The following is a 19,167-nucleotide window of genomic DNA, read 5'->3' as shown; positions in this document are numbered from 1 at the left end:
AGCATCTGATTTCATGGACTGGTCTGGATTACATGCAGAGGATCAGAAATAAGAATACCTGAAGGGTTTGAGAAAGAAAGTGTGTTGATTTGTGTAAACTGACATTCTGCCTTATGACATGTCACTGTATTAGACTGGAACATATTACATTGAAGTTTATTAGCAATTGCATGTCTCTAAAGATTTTCTTCCTTATTGGCTTCATATCTTAATTTGATTGTTACAACCATCAGGAACATTTCCATGTTAATTGTGAATTTGTCCACTCCCTTTAGGAAGAGCTCACTCCTAGTTGTATTGTACTCTTATTGCTATTTTGCAGTTAACTAGCTAACTTTTATCAATCAAATGCCACAGATGCCTTCAAAATAAATCTCATACAGTATCCAACCTTGGTACATAAAAACTATTAAAAACATTTGGTAAAAATGTTTTTACTGACAACAAAATACAGCAAATCTTAAATGAAGAGAGAGTCAGGAATAAGTTAAATTCCAAGAAACCTAAATATGACAACAAAGTTATTAAACTTGAAAAAGTGTCTTTGAAGTTCAAGAAAATATTTCGATTTGTTTTGTTTTATAGATTTCCATGACAAAATCTGGAAATACCTTTAAATCTTGCCAATCTCAAGTGTGAGAACATTTAAGGTAAAAAAAATGGGTTTACATCATTTACATCCTGTTCCTATTACCAGGAACCTACACACAACAACGAGGAAGCTTCTAGTATGACGATATTTTTAGCTTGCTTACGTGGCACCATCATGTCCAAAATATTTTGATCCACACCTTTTACAAGAACTGAACTCGTTAGTATTGCAAATACAGATTAAACTTTTTTTAAAGGATAAGACAAAAGGTTGACTAAACAACTTTTACATATAAAGTATTTAGAAAATATTATTCATATACATTACACATCTATGGTACCCACTTACTGAAGACATTAACCTTTTCCCAATTCATCAAATTTCAGTTTGAGGTTAAATAAAACATCCACTCTGAAACCTAACGTTGTTATTACAGCAATTATACATGTGGGTTTTTTTGCTTTTTTTTGAGAAACTTCACAATTACAATTGTTCCAAAAGTAGAGGACCGCATACCTTTTCAGCTCCAGTCCCGATGGCAATAGGAAGTGGTACACCTCCTCACTGGCTTATAAATGCAGGTGTATTGCATCAGGTGAGACTTCTGCCCAACCAGTGTAGGGGGGAGGACTTAAGTCTGGGATGTTTTTTCGAAAGCCCTCTTTTTTTTTATCAGTCTTTTTTTATTATTATTATTAGAGTTGAAAAGCAGTCTTGTCAATTACAATACGTGCAAACCGTCCAAAAAACGTCGTAACTATCCTCTAAACTTGGTCTTAAACATTAATTCACGGCGGGAGGCAGAGCAGAGAAGTAAGAGATCAGACTAACACAATCTAACATTTTTCTGGTTGCTAGTGGTCACGTATGCTAAGTATAAACAAACCTATCATTAAAGATGACACCGCTTGTGTCCACAGTTTATTACCTTCCTCATAACTCTTGCAAACTCTGGTCCCTGCTAGCATCCAGATATTATGTTATGTTGTTATGCAGTGAGCAAAGATGTGTGTTTCAAAATGATGGATGAATGCATTTTGTGATAGAATGTGATAATGTGGTGCCACTGAGTTTTATTACATAGTTGACTAGTTGAGCATTGGTTTGTGAAAAAGTGCAGTGATGGGCTAAACCTGATAAATATCCTACATACTGAAACCACAAAGGGGGTCATTTTTACCCCCTCTGATATTCAATGCTTGCATCTCTGTTTAAATAAAACCCCTTCTTCTCTCATTCTTCCACTTTTTCTAAAATGGATCAACACTGTTGTGTATAACTAGTTTTAATGTAGTTATACACAATGTCTTGTTTTTGTGTCTCTAGAATAGAATAGACTTTATTGATCCCAAGGGGAAATTGCTTAAAGGTCTTGCAACTATAGTAATGAACTGTTCCTGCATAAGACATCCAGACTCAGGCCTACTCCTTACTTATATTCCCTCAGACGACTAATTGTTTCCCTAACAGTATTGAATTGGCAATAATAATTAAATGTGCAATAAATCTTAATATATAGGTGGCATACTGGATCCAATTCTGTACTTTGAGTAAGATGGGTGACACCAAGACAGAATTTTAACATTAGTGGTTGTCCATTTCATCATTCAAATGGGAACATATATACTCTTGGTATATACTGTCACTATAATTAAAGAACAACTGGTTAAACTTTAAGATGCGTAAAGGGCTTAATATTGATTTAAATTTGTGATCACGCCAACGGATTAAATGATTTCTAACTTTTTTAGTGTACATAATCATCCTCGTAATGATAAAATATTTTGTGGGCTATGCCCCTGATGATGAGAATGTCCCAGGCAACCAACATAATTTTTGTTTTAGTGTTGATGGTTGCAGTTAAACCTAAATCATGATTAGATGCCAGAGAAGGCAAAGCTATGACGATAGCTATGATGACTGACAGTCACACCCATATTTTAGACATCAATTCATTAGATGCCACGTAGAACTGAATCTAACCTGTGTTGAACCTTTATTTTATGACTTTCTTTTCTAGTTTTATGTTGTAAAAGTCTCTGTCTCTCTGTGCTTCCTCAGTATTTGCTGTAGGAACCCCTTATTCACAAATATGCTCATGTTATCCAAATTAAGCAAACTGTTTAGAATTAGACATTAGCAGTTAAACTACAGAGAAAGAATATAAATCTTGATTCTATTATCCCAAACATGATTTTCAATACACATATTTCTGAGACCTCTTCCTCAGTAACAAAGTTGGTTCTTTCTTATAAATCTAGATGTATTCACTTGTCTTCTGTCTCTGGGGGAACATCTAAGTACTGAAAAAACAAAAATAGAAACAAAAAAAAGAAGATTTTGTGAAAGAGTAAATTAATATAGCATAAAGATGTCTAATACCTGAATACGTAAAATATACATACAAAGAAACAAAGACTTGGATGAGGCAATCACAATAAAACCCGACTTCTTGACAATATAATGAAAAGGGTCATTTGAAAGTCTAAAGATTATAGCCAGTGATAAAACATTTGTATGCTTACTGGTGTTCAAAGTTTTGTTAAGGATTAACAAAATACTTTTAATAGAATAATGTAGTTTTTAGGATGTAGTCTGACCAGGACCTGAGACAACTGAGGAGTGCAAGACTTGGATTAGACCATAAGACCTAATTAGGAACTTTAGAAAGATGCAGAGAGAATCATATTTATAGTGAACAAAGTTTCTGTGAGTTAAAGAGCAACCTTACCAAGTTTTTCTTAGTCCTTTACTCAGACTGGTAATAATGAAAACAGTCAGATGTCGTCGTTTTTGGGATACTTCTGACCCACATGCAGAACAAACTCAGGAGATGAAGAATCAGTTAAATGAGGTTTATTGGTACAAAGAGATAATTATGCAATGGGAACTTTGTTCCGGGGAAAAACAGCGACGTGGGGAACCGGGATCTCTGGAATGGAAACAGAAGTGGGTTTGAGAATTCAGAGAATGGAGATTAATTGAGTGAGAGGCTTACTGGGTGGTGCAGGGAGTCCGGTGAATTTTTGTTTGTGAAAAATACATTTGAACGTAGGGTCATCTGTTTCATTTTTCCTTACTAACTGAAATCATTGTTTGAAAACAGCATTTTGTTTTTACTCTTTACAAAAACTTTATTGATGTTGTGAAACATTTAACTGTAACCAAAAAGAAAAGCAGATGAAATCTGTACAGAGACAAATACTTTTTTTTAGCACTGTAAAGTCCCTTCGATGTGTTGTTGGTTTGCCCCTGGGCCTCCAAGTGAAATGTGCTCAGAAAACCTCTAAGGGTAGTATCTAGATCAGATGCCCTCACCAACATTTCTGAGCAGTGGCCTTAGTCTGAGCTTCACCTAGTTGTTGAGGAACCTTCAACTTTCCAGGCAGGAATTATGGCTTCAGGGGATGTTCTAGTTGTTTTTTCTAACTTGAAAGAAAGATGAGCTGAAACTGATCCTTTCATGGTTTAAAAACATGAAGTACAGAGAAATCGTACCGGACACATTACGTACTGCTAGAACCTACTGAACATGACATGAACACATATCTCCAATTCTTTCTTCTGTCCACTGACTCCAGGTCCGTTTTACTGACCACTTTTGACTAATTTGTGCAATCTTCTCAAGATTCTACTGAGAGCTCTCCGGTCAACAAACTACCTTCTCTTACATGTGCCATGATCCACATTAAAAGGTGATTGGACCTTTGCAGTGGCTGCTCCAAACCGAATAGTTTACCCTCTCATATCTGGACTGCTGACAGTATTAAATCTTTTAAAGCTATGCCCAAAAAACATCTTTTCTCCTTGGCATTTGACTGAAGCAAAATATGAGACCAACTTTAGATCAACTTTATTTGTTAGTTTCCTCTTTTGTTTTAGGGTTTTATACAGTTCAACTGTTTTGCTTGCCGAATTGTAAAGCACTTTGGTCAACTTCTGTTATTTTAAATGTGCTGCATAAATTAATTCACATTGGCATTCATGTTGGATTTGATTTAATTCCCCTATGAAAGTCAGTCAGTCATTTTCTACCGCTTCTCCCATAGCTGGTGCCTATCTCCAGCAGTCTATGGGCAGGAGGCGGGGTACACCCTGGATAGGTTGCCAGATCATCCCAGGGCAACACACAAACAACCAAGCACACACTCATTCACACACCTAGGGTGCGTGTGTGTGAGTGAGAATACTAACCAAACAAATAAATAAATATGCAGGCATTTCAACGTTTACATTCAATGTCTAATTATTAGAATTTATAAAACTAAATTGTGGATTGACTGAAAAGATTACCTCTACTTTCATTTTTTTTTTCTTATTAATTGGTTTTGTACTTCGTACTTTGTATTTACTTTTCAACACGTTATTTCAGCTCACAACGTTTAGCAACTGTTTTACTGAGCGTTTAAAATAAAAACTTGAGCTTTTATTTTGAAATGTAAACTGGACGGAAGTTAAAGAGGATCCGTTTAGTCTGCGGCACTTCCGCGTTGTTAGAAACCTACACGAACAGGAGACTTACTCCACCTAAAGCGCTGTCAGCAGGTACGTTAACAGTTACTATTTCTGAAGACAGTCTCTGGATTTGTTCTTAAACTGTGTAACGTTTCTCCAACATAGTATAGAAAATATTTAGCGGGTTATTTATTTGTTTTTGTTAATAAAGTAGAAGAGTCTCAGTAATTCCAGAACAGCTACCATGCTAACGTTAGCCCAGTGGCTTCTACATTTTGAAATGAGGGGACTTTGTAATTGCAGAGTGGGTGACCTTTACACTCTGACTGAATCATGTCTGACCTTTGAGAGCTTGATCATTCTTTATAAGTTGAGCTTTAGAGCAGAATAATGAGGCCACTTTTCCTCTGAATGTTCTGTGTTGTTTGGTTTGACAGCATCATCCCTGCATCCAGGCTGGAAAACAAAGCAGGACAGAAGTGTAATGTCAGCTGATCTCCCCCTGCTGCGGAGCTGTTGATCATCTGTTCATCCTCTCCATCATGTCTCTGGGAGACAACCCTCATCTCCTTCTGGGAAGGATCCGCTTCTTGAACAGGTGCATCATGAGTTTCAAGAAGGGTGAACAGGTCCCAGAGAGTTTGTGCTACGTCCCCAAAGAGGTGTGCTACAAAATCTGCAAGGATTCATCATCCAGCTCTGCTTCCTCTGCCGGACCCTCTGCAGGAGGATCCACAGTGGGAAAAACCCTCCTGTCTGTCTTTGAAAGTCCTCATCAGGTTCCACACACCAAGAAGTCATGCAAGTACAACATTGGGCCGAAGAAAGGGACCTGCATCAGGACCACAGGGGAGGAGTACTGCAACAGCCAGGGTCTCTGGGTCAAAGTGAATAAGGTAAGCTCATCAACCATCCCTTCACTCTCATGCAGCTTCTCAAAGGACTGCATCCCTCTGAAGATTGGTCAACAACGCTGTTAAAACCAGAGATTGTAAAAACTGATTCACACATTTTTCTGACTACTTTTATTCAAAATAATTCACCTCAGAATCAAAAGAATAAAAAACTAGAATGAATCCACAACCTCATCACATTGCAGCAACTTTAATGGTTAATGTTTATTGTCATATCTTTACAGGGGTCTGTGTAATAATATTTAGGAAAAGTGTTTTGTTGTTTTCTTGCTGTGCATAAAGTCCCACCACTCTCCCTGAGCTTTCCAATTCTGGTCACTTAGAGCTATAATGGGTGTCTGCAAAAATAGTCCTTTGTGACAGCACTCAGAAATTATGATGATTGCAGTTTTATAAATTCTACAGTTCTAGTGCGATTAATGTCTTTTAACCCATCACAATATTACATATCTGCCTGGTGTTTCTGTGGTGTGTTAAGATGTGCGACTTTGAGTAAACAACGCTCCAGTCTCGCCTTTCTACGTATCTGTTACAGTAAGACATGAAGTGTGATCTGTAGCTAAGCTAGGTTGGAAGAAGATGTCAAAAAATGCAGTAAATATGCAACTCAGCTCTATGTATTTCCAAATATTAAGCAAGTGCCACCCAAATGCTGCAGCAATTACCCGATGTTGCTTATTCATCAGGCAACACTATGCAAAGCTCTGTCTGCAAAGTTAAATATTTACTAGCTTTAGAATGCAGAATGGTTCAAGTGGCTGACATTGCAGCATAATAATAATACATTTTATTTAAAAGACCCTCTTGTAACACTCAAGGACACTGTACAAGACAAATTAAAAACAGTAAACAAAGCACAAAAACCAACAAAACACCAGCAACTCAATGTAAATAAGACATTAAGGGGAATATGCAGATTTAAAAAGGTGAGTTTGGAGACAGATTTTAAACCGAGGAAGGGAGTCAATATTACGGATATTGAGTGGCAGCTGATTCCAGAGCCGGGGGACAGAGTAAGAGAAGGCTTGGCCCCCCATGGTGCTGAAATGGACAGAGGTTGGAACAGAGAGGTGAATGGAGGAGGAAGACCGGAGGGCGTGTGAACATGGAGGAGCTGAGAGAGGTAAGGTGGGGCAAGGTTGTGGATGGTCTTGAATTTAATGAGGAGTAGCTTAAATTTAATTCTGAAGTTGGTGCTTGGCCCCCTCTAAGCATTTCAGCTAATGGCTATTTGGCAGCATGCGGGCAGTCACTGGTTGTGCACAGAGCATTGAACTTTCAGCCCAAGTTGGTCAGGGAGTTAAGTATGGAAAAGAAAAACAGGACAGTGACACAATAAAAGGGGATTTACTCTCTTCTTAAGCAGTTATTTATGATGAAATATGTGGTTATAGTGCTACATGGAAAGCTTGGTGTTCGCTGGGGTAGTATTTGGTATGAAACGTTTCAGCACCAAATAAACAGAAGAGCTCTGTTTAATTGGGCGGCGGCGGGAATACTCCTAATCTGAGGAAGCTCCTGGTTAAGCACAATTTTCGTCAGCCTCAGATCCACGGTTACAACTCCTGCATTCAGCACTGTTACCACGTCTGTATCCGTTAGCGACTCTTCGTCTGCAGCCAGAAACATGGGAGAAGAAATGTTTGAAACAACTGATTGTTTTGAAATATACATTAACGTTTATATATTGAGAAAAAATATGTTAAATTAAAAAATGTTGAGATTTTATTTTTAAACAAATTAACATTTATTACCACATAAACACACACAAAAGTACCGAAAACTGGTACCATTGACTACCGATACCGATTCCCAGGTACCGGGTATTGGTACCGTATCAGTTCAAAAGTAAAAGGTAACTATTCCTTTGCTAACCTGGCCCATCTCAGCCCCAGACCTTTAGATTTAGACCTAAGATCTTTAGTGTAGACATTTATTTGGCACAAGTTTAATTAAAAATATTGGCTTTTTTGATTTCTTTAAAGTCATTTAGATGTTTTTTTTTTTTTGTTTGAGATTAATTAGAAAGGTCATCCAATGGTGGTTTTCACGCTGCATTTTTCCCCCATGCAGAGAGCATTTCAGAAAGAAACATTTGCAGCCTGACTCAGTGGAAGGTTTGTTATTTGGAGAAATGTTTTGTTGATGTTTTTGATGACCCAATGACCCGCCTCTGCTCCCAGGAGCAGCTGGAGGAGCTCCGCCCCGGCCAGGAGCTGGAGGAAGGCTGGATCCTGGTGTGTAAGCACACAGAGGGAGGCGACAGGTTGGTTCCTGTGGAGTCAGCGGAGACGATCAGCAGGCAGCAGCAACTATTTGGCTACGACCACAAACCCTGCCATAGGTGGGAGCAGGTGGTGGACGTGGAGAACGCGCTCTACATCGGCTCTAAACCCAAAATCGCAGAGTGCGACTCCGAGGCTGTCCAGAAGCTGAGGTGAACATGTTCGTATGAAGTGACCGTTTACTGTTTATGAGGTCGTAATGTTGTAAGTTTAAAAACTAACTTTGCATATTCCAGGTACGTTCCTCCCACCTGGACCTATGAATGCGACCAGGACCTGGTGCACTACTTCTACGACCACATAGGAAAAGAGGACGAGAACCTGGGGAGTGTAAAGCAATGCGTCACCAGCATCGACGTGTCCTCAAGTTCGGTGCGAAACATTCAGACAGTTAACTCTTAACGGCTTTTACTCTCACAGCTCTGAACTCATCCCCTTTCATTGGACAGAAATGCTTGTAAAGCTTTTAGTTTCTGTGGTGCAAACATGTTTGTGAATAATGTGCATGAATCAAACTGACCTGATCTTCAATGGCAGGAGGATCCCAGCGGGGGGTTGAACTGTCTGACTGATGGTGATACAGAAACCTACTGGGAGAGCGACGGCATGCAGGGGCAGCACTGGATCCGCCTGCACATGAAGAGAGGCACTGTGGTCAAGTAGGAGTCTGCTGGTTATTTATGTTTGAAGCTCAACTTGTGTTTTCTGTATCAACCCTTGGCAAAGGCTGCACAATATAAGATAATAGGGCTGAAACAATTCATCGGATTAATCGATTATTGAAATAACCATCAACTAATTTAGTGATTGAATAATCGTTAACTGGAGTATACAGGCTCTAAAAGGCCAAAATTTAACAAAACATAAACATTTGGCATTTAAGATGGAAAACCTTCTTTGTCTGAAATATGCTCTATCCAGAACTCCTCAAGTAGCATAGTTTTACCTTCATCTGGTACAAATTCTGCAAAACAATCTCCTATTAAGCACCTTAATCGAAAATATAGTCTACAGATTAATTGATTACCGAAATAATCGTTAGTTGCAGCCCTGTAAGGAAATCGTGCAATGGCAACATTATAGTTAAATATTGCAATGACGATACCCAATATTTCTCACCTGTGTTTTTCTCATCTTACATTACGATGCTAATCCACCTCTCTATTACTTTCACCTTCTTGGTCATTTATGTCAGATCTGCTGCAGCGAGACTCTATCCAACAGGCTCTAATATATTGCTGGGATGAAAAGTGAATTCCTGATAACTGGACTATATCAGCCCAAACGTATTGCATTCAAAGAGTCCTGTGCCATATTAACTTTGCCCAGAGTGGTATTACCATGACGATGTATTTGAAAATATTGTGCAGCGCCACCATTTGCAGCCCAACATCTGCAAACTGACAGCATTTATTTTTGGTTTATTTTCTAGTATTTATTAAGTTTCATCCTAAAGTTTTTGCTTAGATGCATGTTGTAGTCGCTGTGTAAAGACCTGTTTCCACTGTGTAAAAAGTGAAATGTATTCATCTTAATATTTTTTAACAGCCCCTGCTTTTCTCATATCTTTACCTAAGACCCAATTTGTTCCAGAACCTCTTGGAACTCCTGCAGCCTTTTGTTTCTGGAAGCTTCACAGTCTGGTTTCTGACCAGGAGTTTTGCATTTTTAGTCCTTCTCCTCAAAAACAAAACAAAAACACAACGTACGAAGCCTCATTTACTCATAGGAGATTTGCTAGTATAGTTAAACATGTAAGGAGAGATTTGCAGCAAACAGAGAAGTGACCATGAGGATTTGTTTCTGAAGAGGTTCCTACAACCTAAACCTTAACACTGACACAACAAGCATTAAGTCTTTTTTTCTGTACAAGGTTTTATTGTTTATCCAGAGCCTTTTTTCTTCCAATAGTAAGCTGATACTGACTGTTGACTCAACTGATGACAACTACATGCCCAAGAGAGTAACTGTTTATGGAGGAGAAGGAGACAATCTGAAGAAGCTGAGTGATGTCACCATAGATGAGTGAGCTTCGGCCAATACATTTTTCTTACTCTCACTGATTAGTATTATATCAGCTGAATTGTTGGTGGTTTGTGAAGACCTCCCCCTCATCATTGCCTTTACACCAGAATAATACCAGAAAATATTTTGTTTTGTGTATTTCATAGCTTACGGTTCTCATTTATGTTGTAGCAATCTGATTGGAGAGGTGTGTGTTCTGGAGGATATGACTTCTCATCTGCCTGTTATTGAAATTCGAATCGAGGAATGTAGAGGTGGGTTGTTTTTGTTTGTTTTAAATTTATGTTTTTGTTTTTCAGGATGTCTCTTAAAATTGCCAGTTGTTTTCCAGTGGAGACCTGTCCAAGAAGTTATGTCTTTACATTTTACAAGCTTAAGGTTCAACATCAATAAAGAAATACAGAAACAAAATCAAACAGGTTAGAGTCTTCATGACACAGAGAAAATGTCCAACTTAAGAAAAGCAGTTGATGTGATCTCTTAGATCAACAAAGTTCAGAGAAGGCAGCATGCATATAAATAGTGTCACTATAATCAGTGATGTTCATAAATGTAGCCTAAACAAGTTTTTGCAGACTGATAAATAATATTTTGATGATGAAAACCCAGCCTAACCTTCAGCTGTTTTACTAAATGCTCAGAATGCGCTCAGAAGGAATTGCCGTCGTCTAGCCAAATACCCAATATATTTGTAGGATGATACTCTCTGCAGAAGAGCTCCACCACGGGTAGAAATACCAACATTGTCTAAGAGATGGGGTGGATTTTTGAAAACTCACATTAAAGAGCCAAATTCAAGCCATAAAGTGATGTCTAGAGCAGGTGAAAGGTAGTTTGATGCGGCCTCCCTCCAGAACCAACGTACTGAGTAAAGTATGGTGTCATCTGCGTAACGGTGCACTTTTGCTTTAATCGTTTTCGTCTTGAAGTTATTAATAAAAACAGAAAATAAAACTGAACTTGTATCCATCTGCAAAACACATGTTCTATTGGAAAAGTAACTAGAGCATTTGGGCCTAAAATGTGGGTAATAAAGCTCTGATATGAGGGTTTGGTTTCCAGAATTAAAACTAAATTTGAAAATGATTTTTATCTTCCCATTTTTTAATTGTTGTTCTAGTGTATCCTGATAAAAGGTTTCCACTTGTTTGTCCTTCACAGATGAGGGGATAGATGTGCGAATTCGAGGTTTAAAGATCAAGTCGTCCTGTGAAAGGGATCTGGGTCTGAACGCCGATGTTTTTGATTCTTCCAATCTGGTGCGTTACCCCCGTCTGCAGGGCACGCCGCCCGACGTCCTGTACCGCAGAGCGTTGGTGATCCAGAGGTAGGCCAGAACCTAACCTGCTGCCATTTCAGTTCTGTTTTCTATGGCTGGACTGAACTTTATATTTAGGTCAGTAATGTTTTCTTACTGCCCATGATGCCTTTTACCTTCAGTTTGGTTTCATATTTGGTCTGTTTCAGGTTCATCAGTCTACTTGACAATGTGCTGCCACACCTGGTGCCAGCCTGGGATTACAGCCTGGGAATGTTTAGCCAGATCAAAGTGAGTCAGATCATATGTCTTTATCTGGTCCAACAAATAAAATAAAACCAGTTGAAAGTTGAGGCACTGCTAGTGTTTAAATTGTGGTGACCTGCACTACTCTAAACAAACATAAGATCAACAGACAGTTGAATAGGTTAAATCAGACAAGGTTCATTTATTTGTACAAGGTTTGTTTCATAAAACAGAAGTTTCCTTCTGGTGCCTAGTGATGGAATTAATGCAAATATAAGTGAGATCGTTAAAAAAAAACATTATAAAGGAATGAATAAAACGGTCAGAACATCTGAGAATCAAAACTAAAGACAGCATTAAAGGGAACGAAGCCTCTGCTTTCAGAACACAAATGTTGCTGCATCTTATTTCATTATTCAAAGCAGCAGGATCAGAATTATTTTTCTACTGCTGCTTTCTTCACCTCAAGACTAAAAACGTTCATCTGAAAGAAACAAAAGTAAAACTCAAAAATAGGAAATATCTTTTTTCTTTAACTGCCTAATTTGCAGGGTCACAGCAGGATTTTATCAGCTGACTCGAAACATGAAACTGAAGGAAAAAACACAAATCTGATTTTTTTTAAAAAGAAGAAATCACATTTAAATTTGCAGATAAAAGGTCTAGTCTTTAGTGAGTCTGAATTTTGTAATTTTCTATTGTAGTTGTTTTTGTAGTAGTAGCCTCTATTTTTCTCAGTATATTCCAATAGCTGTTATGCACATATTGCAGAAACTTGTACTTTTCCTTTCCTCTGCCATAAGAAAGCCTGCTAGTTTTTTTTATGGCATTGCTGGTTGAAAAGCTTTTATTAATAGTTCCTGAGACTTTTGCCCTTAATATAGTTCCCATACAGACTGGAAAACTGGACTTTAATTCAAGTATTTTCCAGATTTAGGTAGGTATGGAAATATGTAAAACAATATGGAAAGGTATTAGTGATTCCCACGTTACACTGTTCCTTCTATAAAGTCTTTAGGCTGTGATCACACCAGCCACTTTTGGTCCACTTTAAACGGATCAGAGTTCGTTTTCCCCTCCTCGGTCCAAACAACCGGTCCGAGGCCCACTTTTTGTGGTGGTCTTGGTCCACTTCCAAACAAACTCTTGTACAGTTCACTTCTGGTGTGAATAGAAACCTCTATCTGACCCAACAACAGAAAACATATGTCTCTTTGGACTTAACAAGCCACCATAGCAGTGAACGTTATACTGAAATCTTACCTGAACCGTGCCCTGTTGCTTAGCAACACTGATGCCTGCGTGTTTTACCTCAGTGCAGAGGACAGCGTCACCCTCGGCGTGCAGCAAGCATTCGCTGATGCCGTTCCAAAATTATAAATAGAACGTTGCAAAATCAGTGTTGAATGAGCTGCTCTTGACCCTCACGATGATATTGCAGCTGTAATAACAACACAAATATGGAGAATAGAGGTGCTGCTCGCAGGATTTCCACAGTTGTTTCGCCCCGGTCTTTTCTGTCCAATGGGAACAATTGTCTTCACCCACGTGGCTTTGTTTACAAGTTATAGTTCATTTGCCAAAAGTACAAAGTGTAAGCGAACTGCACCAAATGAAAAAATAAAAGTCGGTTTTTGGACCGGACTAAAGCAGCGGACCTTTAGAATAAGATCTACATTTCACAGAAGATTTTATTTTTTTCGACTCTGACATGTCTTTCTTTGAAATCGCACACCTGGAAGTATAGGAAATATGCTCCAAAAGAAATGTACTCACTTCTTTGTGTTTTTATCTCTTTGTGTGTTCTGTGGCGCCCTCTAGAGCATAAAGCAGTTCTTGCTGCTGTCCAAACGGCGCTCCGCCCTCATCATTCAGTGCCTGAAGGACTCAGAGACCAGCAAGCCTAACTTCATGCCTCGCCTCTACATCAACAGACGTCTGGCCATGGAGCACAGAGACAACCCGTCTCTGGACCCAAGCTGCAAGAACGCCGTGTTCAGTCAGGTCGGTTGTTAACTTCAGTGGTTCAGCTCATTCAGATGCTGTAGCTGTGGTCTCATGTTTATCTCTGCTCCTGAAGGTGTATCAAGGTCTCAAGCCATCCGACAAACATGAAAAGACTTTAGATTACAGGTACCTCTTCTTGGCCTCATGATATTAAGCTCAGTAAAGTTTGATCATAAACTTGGATATAAACGACTGTGTTTTGTCTCACCAGATGGCCAGCTCGCTATGACCAGTGGTGGGAATGCAAGTTCATTGCTGAGGGAATCATCGACCAAGGAGGAGGATTTCGGGACAGCCTGGCAGACATGTCGGAGGAGCTTTGCCCCAGCTCAGCTGAGTGTCCCATGCCTTTGCCGTTCTTCACTCGGACATCCAACCAGGTAGCAGGTCCAACCCCAACACTTTTTCTAAGGACCACACCAAGCTTCAATGAGCCTCACTTTTCTCAAACCATCATTTCCCTCTATCTGTCAGGGAGACTTTGAGGCCAGAGATTACTACGTACCTAACCCGTCCTGTAAAGACTTCCAAATATATGAGTGGATCGGTCAGCTGATGGGTGCTGCTCTCAGGGGAAAAGACTTCTTGGTGAGTTATACCTTCTCTGTAGGACAATGGAAGCAAGAATTTAGTACCTAAAGTCGTAGTTCAGGTGAGGTTCTGTTAGATGTATTAAGCTGTTGATACATACCTTGTTTTAGTGTCTTCTTTTCATATGAATCCACATTAGTTAAGCTCAGAGGCTGAAGCTAAGGGATAGTTTTAAGGAGGCCAACACAAAAGCTGACTTCTAACATATTCAAATAACTCCAAGCTCAAAAACATCATAGCATTGTAAGGAAGTGGTATTTTACAAACATATTAAACTCGTTTGTGATGCACAATTATTTACACAGAAGATGATGATTGTTCACACAGGAAATGGAGGCAGGAGACGGTGCGCCACCATTGATCTTCCTTTGTGAAACACTCAGAACAGAACATAAATCATTTCCAGTCAGAGTAACCATCTGATATAAAAACAACGTGGTGTAAAAAGCATAAATAATTAAGCGACATAAGTGAAGAATTTTTATGCTGCCTTTATGACAGAGCAACAAGAGAAAAGCCATAAGAAGTCTTGTTTTCTGTTCACAAAGGTTTTAGATGTAGAAAAACTGTTAGTGACATGCCCCAAAAGACTTGTACATTTATATGTGTTGGAATGGCCCAGTCAAAGTCCCAAGCTAAATCCAATCGAGAATTTGAAAATGGATGTTTACAGATCTGGTCAGTCTGACTGATCTTAAGCTATTTTGCTATTTCAGTAGTATTGACCCAGAGTGCTCCTCACATTTTTATTTCTGAAACATTTTGAAAACCACTTCAAAATTATGGACTGTGCATTGTTTCTGTATCTGAAAACCAAATAAAATGAAATAAAAACAAGTTTGTGGTTGTAACGTCAACTAAATGAGAAAAAAGGGGACAATGGGGACTTTTTTTGAAGACGGTGATTAGTTCTCTTTGTCCATTACTCTGTCCATCCTACAGGTGTTGGCTCTGCCTGGCCTGGTCTGGAAGCAGCTAACAGGGGAGGCAGTCAGCTGGAGCAAAGACTTCCCAGCAGTGGACTCGGTGCTGGTGAGGACTTCTATACTAGCTGTCATAAAATACAAAACATCTCAATCCTCAGGAGGGGACTCTGAACAGAGCTTAATACCAACAGGAGACTCTAGGTTCAGTAAACTGTCATGGCCAAAAATTATTGCAATATTTATTTGGTGACAGTTTATGCTTATAAACAAGTTATTTTGTTATATTTTGAATTGCTGTGAAATAATTATTTATGTTCTTTTTTTTTAATACTTGGTATATTCTCTTGGTTTTCCTGTGTCCAATTGTAAATTTTGCACAGAATTAAAAAATAAATGTGTCTTGGTCTTTGATGGCTTTCCATAAATTTGGCTCCAATCTGTGTTCAGGTAAACTTGCTGGAAGCCATGGAGAACATGGACAAAGAGACGTTCGAGTTCAGGTTCGGGGAGGAGCTGGTCTACACGACCCAGCTGACTGATGGTCAGATGATGGACCTCATCCCAGGTGGCAGCAACGTGCCAGTTCGATACGAGGACCGCAGCGAGTTCATCCGCCTGGTGCAGAAGGCTCGGCTGGAGGAGAGCAAGCAGCAGGTTAGAGATGAGTTCCTGTAACTTGTTGACGCTTCATGCGTTTTGTTGTCGTTGTCTGATTTTCTGTGTATTGCTGCAGATCGCAGCCATGCAGGCAGGGCTGCTGAAGGTGGTTCCTCAGGCCGTACTGGACCTCCTTACATGGCAGGAGGTGGAAAAGAAAGTGTGTGGAGACCCGGAGATTACTGTGGAAGCCCTAAAACGGCTCAGTAAGTTTTACTCTTAGAACAGGTGATGACGACCATTATTAAGCCAATAAACCAAGTTTAAAAGGCAACTTCAGTTTTAGAGGCAGGGAAATATATTACAAGAATGGCGCCAAAATGTAGGCACTACATAAAAAGAAATAATTAAAATAATTTAGAACAAATAAAGTGCAATCCATTACATAGATTATAAAACATTCATTCACTGGAAAGCTGTGGCGAATCAGTCCAAAAATAAAGGAGCCACCAAATTCAGGAACATATTAGGTTTTCATGAGCTGGTTCCAGAACTGAGGAGCATAGAAACTAAATGCTGGACCCCTTCGTTTAGTTTATTAGTCCTGGTAAGATAGAAAAATAGAAAGATTGTAAAGTATTTTATTTAACAAACTGGAGCCAATGCAGCGATCAAAGGACTGTGCATGATGGGTTTTTTGTATCTAACCTATTGAAAATAAAACTCAGCTCTAATTTTTGTGTCATAATGATAAAGATGCAATATCACCTCAGTTAGTGGCAGCATGATGATCTTAAATAAAAGTGTTCCAAGAACACAGCCTTTAGGAATTTCATATGTGATCTTTCCCAGAAAAACATCAAAAACTGCATCCTAATTATTATTTAGGCTGTTACTTATTACGAAATCTAGTTACCCATCTAACTTGGCTTCAGGTTTGGCCATGTTACCTACACCTACCAGCCATAACATTATGACCACTGAAAGGGGAAGATGAAAGCAAAGACTCTTGTTCTTGTATTGGCATTTAGGATTAGGATCAATATCTTGCAAAGCAAGGAAGCTTTTTGCAAGTTTAAAGTGTAAAAACCTGCAGCAATCAGGGGTGTTTTAGCACCAAAACACTTACTCAACATTTCATTGCTATTTTATGAATGATCAGTTTGTCCCGGGCAGCTCATACTGAAATCTGAGCCCTTTAAAGTGTTGTTGCATGTTGTGTTCAATAAAAGTTAAAATCTACCCAAAAAATACTCATTTAGATAATTTACATGAATGATAATAATGTTTTCATTACCAACCAGCACGCTACGAAGACCTGGAACAAGGTGATGTCAGAGTGCAGTACTTATGGGAGGCGCTGACAAACTTCACCAACGGTTAGTTCTCCGTTACATTTTACTCTAACTAACAACATATATATGAACTGTTAAGATAGGTCTTTTAAATTCAACTGAACAAACTAAAAATGAATTAAACTCAGATTAAACACAGTGATTTTTCCATTTCCAGAGGATCGTAGCAGGTTTCTGAGGTTTGTAACGGGTAGAAGTCGTCTCCCTGCACCAATCTATGTCTTCCCTGACAAACAAGGGTATGCACAAGTGTTATATTTAAGAGTTGTATAACAATAGTGGAATAACAGAGTAATTCCAACTTGTTTTTGTTTACTAAATCAGGTCTGACACAACTGACGCACTTCCACAGTCGTCCACGTGTTCCAGCACCCTGTATCTACCCAACTATCCAAGGTACGACCAAGTTAAGTGTCTTGTTCTTTGCAGCCTAATGACAAATAAAAAAAGGCTGAAAAAAAACCCCACATTTCTTGTCCCATCATTGTCATTCTCTTGTGCAAATTCTTTCCAGATTTTGCATGAAGGCCTTTCTTATTACCTGAATAAATTAAAACATTGCACAGTTCTATGACAACATGTGCCAAAGTAAATGTTGCATGCTGCTCCAGAGCCACAGGCTGCAGACTTCTGGTCTAACCTAAACTGAGCTGAGCAGCTGTCTGCTTAGCACCTTTCACATTGGTTATGTGAGGCTATTTTACACGCTTGTACTTCTTCTGCACTGGATCCTCCCGAGAAGCTCAGAGCTCACTCCGCCTGGGGGATCCATTCTCCACAGCTCTGGACAGAGAAATGACCGTAGAGGACATTTGCACGGCAGCTTCCTGTTTATCTCCTTATTTATTAGGTTTTACCTGTGTTAAGTTTTCACTTTTTCCATGTCTCATTCTGTATTGAGATCTGACAGAATGATTATTATTTCACTGCACTTTTATATTGGCGCAGGATGCTTCTGAGTGCATAAGTACGCATGCGGAGGGCTGGGCTTTTGAAGCTATTCTGGCCTAGCAGATTATTTAGCTTGTGGTTCGGACAAACCCAGTAAGGCATAGACTACATCCTGCTTCACCTTTAACCCACCAGCGATAGCCTAAAAGGCCAAAGCCTGTACAAAGTAGAATCTGGGGTTACCATAGGTAACCTAATTTTTTGTTTAGTTTATTTCTGACCAGAATTGTGTATATATGAAGCGACCTGATAATGAAACTCTCACTGCTCTCCTCTTCAGTGCCAAGGTTTGTGAGGAAAAGCTGCGTTACGCTGCGTACAACTGTGTGGCCATCGACACCGACATGAGCCCCTGGGAAGAGTGATCTCTCTGCTGCCTCACTGAATGCTGCTCACTACAGTCCCTTCTAAAACAAAAACATGTATATCACCATGTTTATAATCACATCTTTACAACTGCCGGTTAACAATAGCTGTATATAATAAAGAACTTATAAGGAAACATGAACCTGACTCGTTGATGTTTGTGTAAACGGGTCATATGTTCCAGCCAAAATAATGATTTAAACAAGTACAGTTCTTTACATCTTTCTACATTACATCCAAGCAGACAGAGATGGTGTCAAGTTGTTTCTATCATTGGTTCTTCAGTCTTTCTGAAGGTCTCTGAAACTTTAGTTTAGTACGAAAAAATTGAAATAAAGTGATTATACAGATAGGACATTATCAATGGTGTTTTGGAATTTTAGGAATGGGATGTGTCTAAATATCTAAACCTAGGGAATTATTTGGTAATAGTGAGCTGTGACTGTTTTTAGCGCCCTCTGCTGATAAAATCAATGTACGGTAAAATCGAAGGATGTTTTTCCATATTTTTTATCACCGCCCCATGATACATTGTTTCTGACGGAATATTTTTAAAAAGGTGCTTTATTTACCGCAGAGAATCCGTTTCCTGGATTATA

At 39.0% G+C, this 19,167-nt stretch overlaps 1 protein-coding gene across 1 annotated transcript; it reads left to right on the top strand.

Annotated features, from left to right (window-relative positions):
* The first annotated feature begins 5,045 nt into the window (after nt 1-5,045).
* hectd3 (HECT domain containing 3) lies at nt 5,046-18,710 on the top strand. The gene is made up of 20 exons (XM_047369529.1): nt 5,046-5,137; nt 5,485-5,943; nt 8,145-8,398; nt 8,483-8,618; nt 8,784-8,905; nt 10,158-10,271; nt 10,443-10,525; nt 11,433-11,598; nt 11,739-11,820; nt 13,597-13,779; nt 13,856-13,908; nt 13,994-14,162; nt 14,257-14,370; nt 15,316-15,405; nt 15,747-15,953; nt 16,033-16,162; nt 17,201-17,275; nt 17,409-17,490; nt 17,576-17,647; nt 18,483-18,710. The coding sequence occupies exons 2-20, from the start codon at nt 5,590-5,592 to the stop codon at nt 18,565-18,567; spliced, it is 2,571 nt and encodes an 856-aa protein (XP_047225485.1). The 5' UTR covers nt 5,046-5,137; nt 5,485-5,589; the 3' UTR covers nt 18,568-18,710.
* The last annotated feature ends 457 nt before the right edge of the window (nt 18,711-19,167 follow it).

This window comes from Girardinichthys multiradiatus, chromosome 6 (genome assembly GCF_021462225.1).
Source record: "Girardinichthys multiradiatus isolate DD_20200921_A chromosome 6, DD_fGirMul_XY1, whole genome shotgun sequence".
Lineage (NCBI taxonomy): Eukaryota > Metazoa > Chordata > Actinopteri > Cyprinodontiformes > Goodeidae > Girardinichthys > Girardinichthys multiradiatus.
The sequence above is the reverse complement of the archived record's forward strand: the minus strand, read 5'-3'. Positions and strand labels throughout refer to the sequence as shown.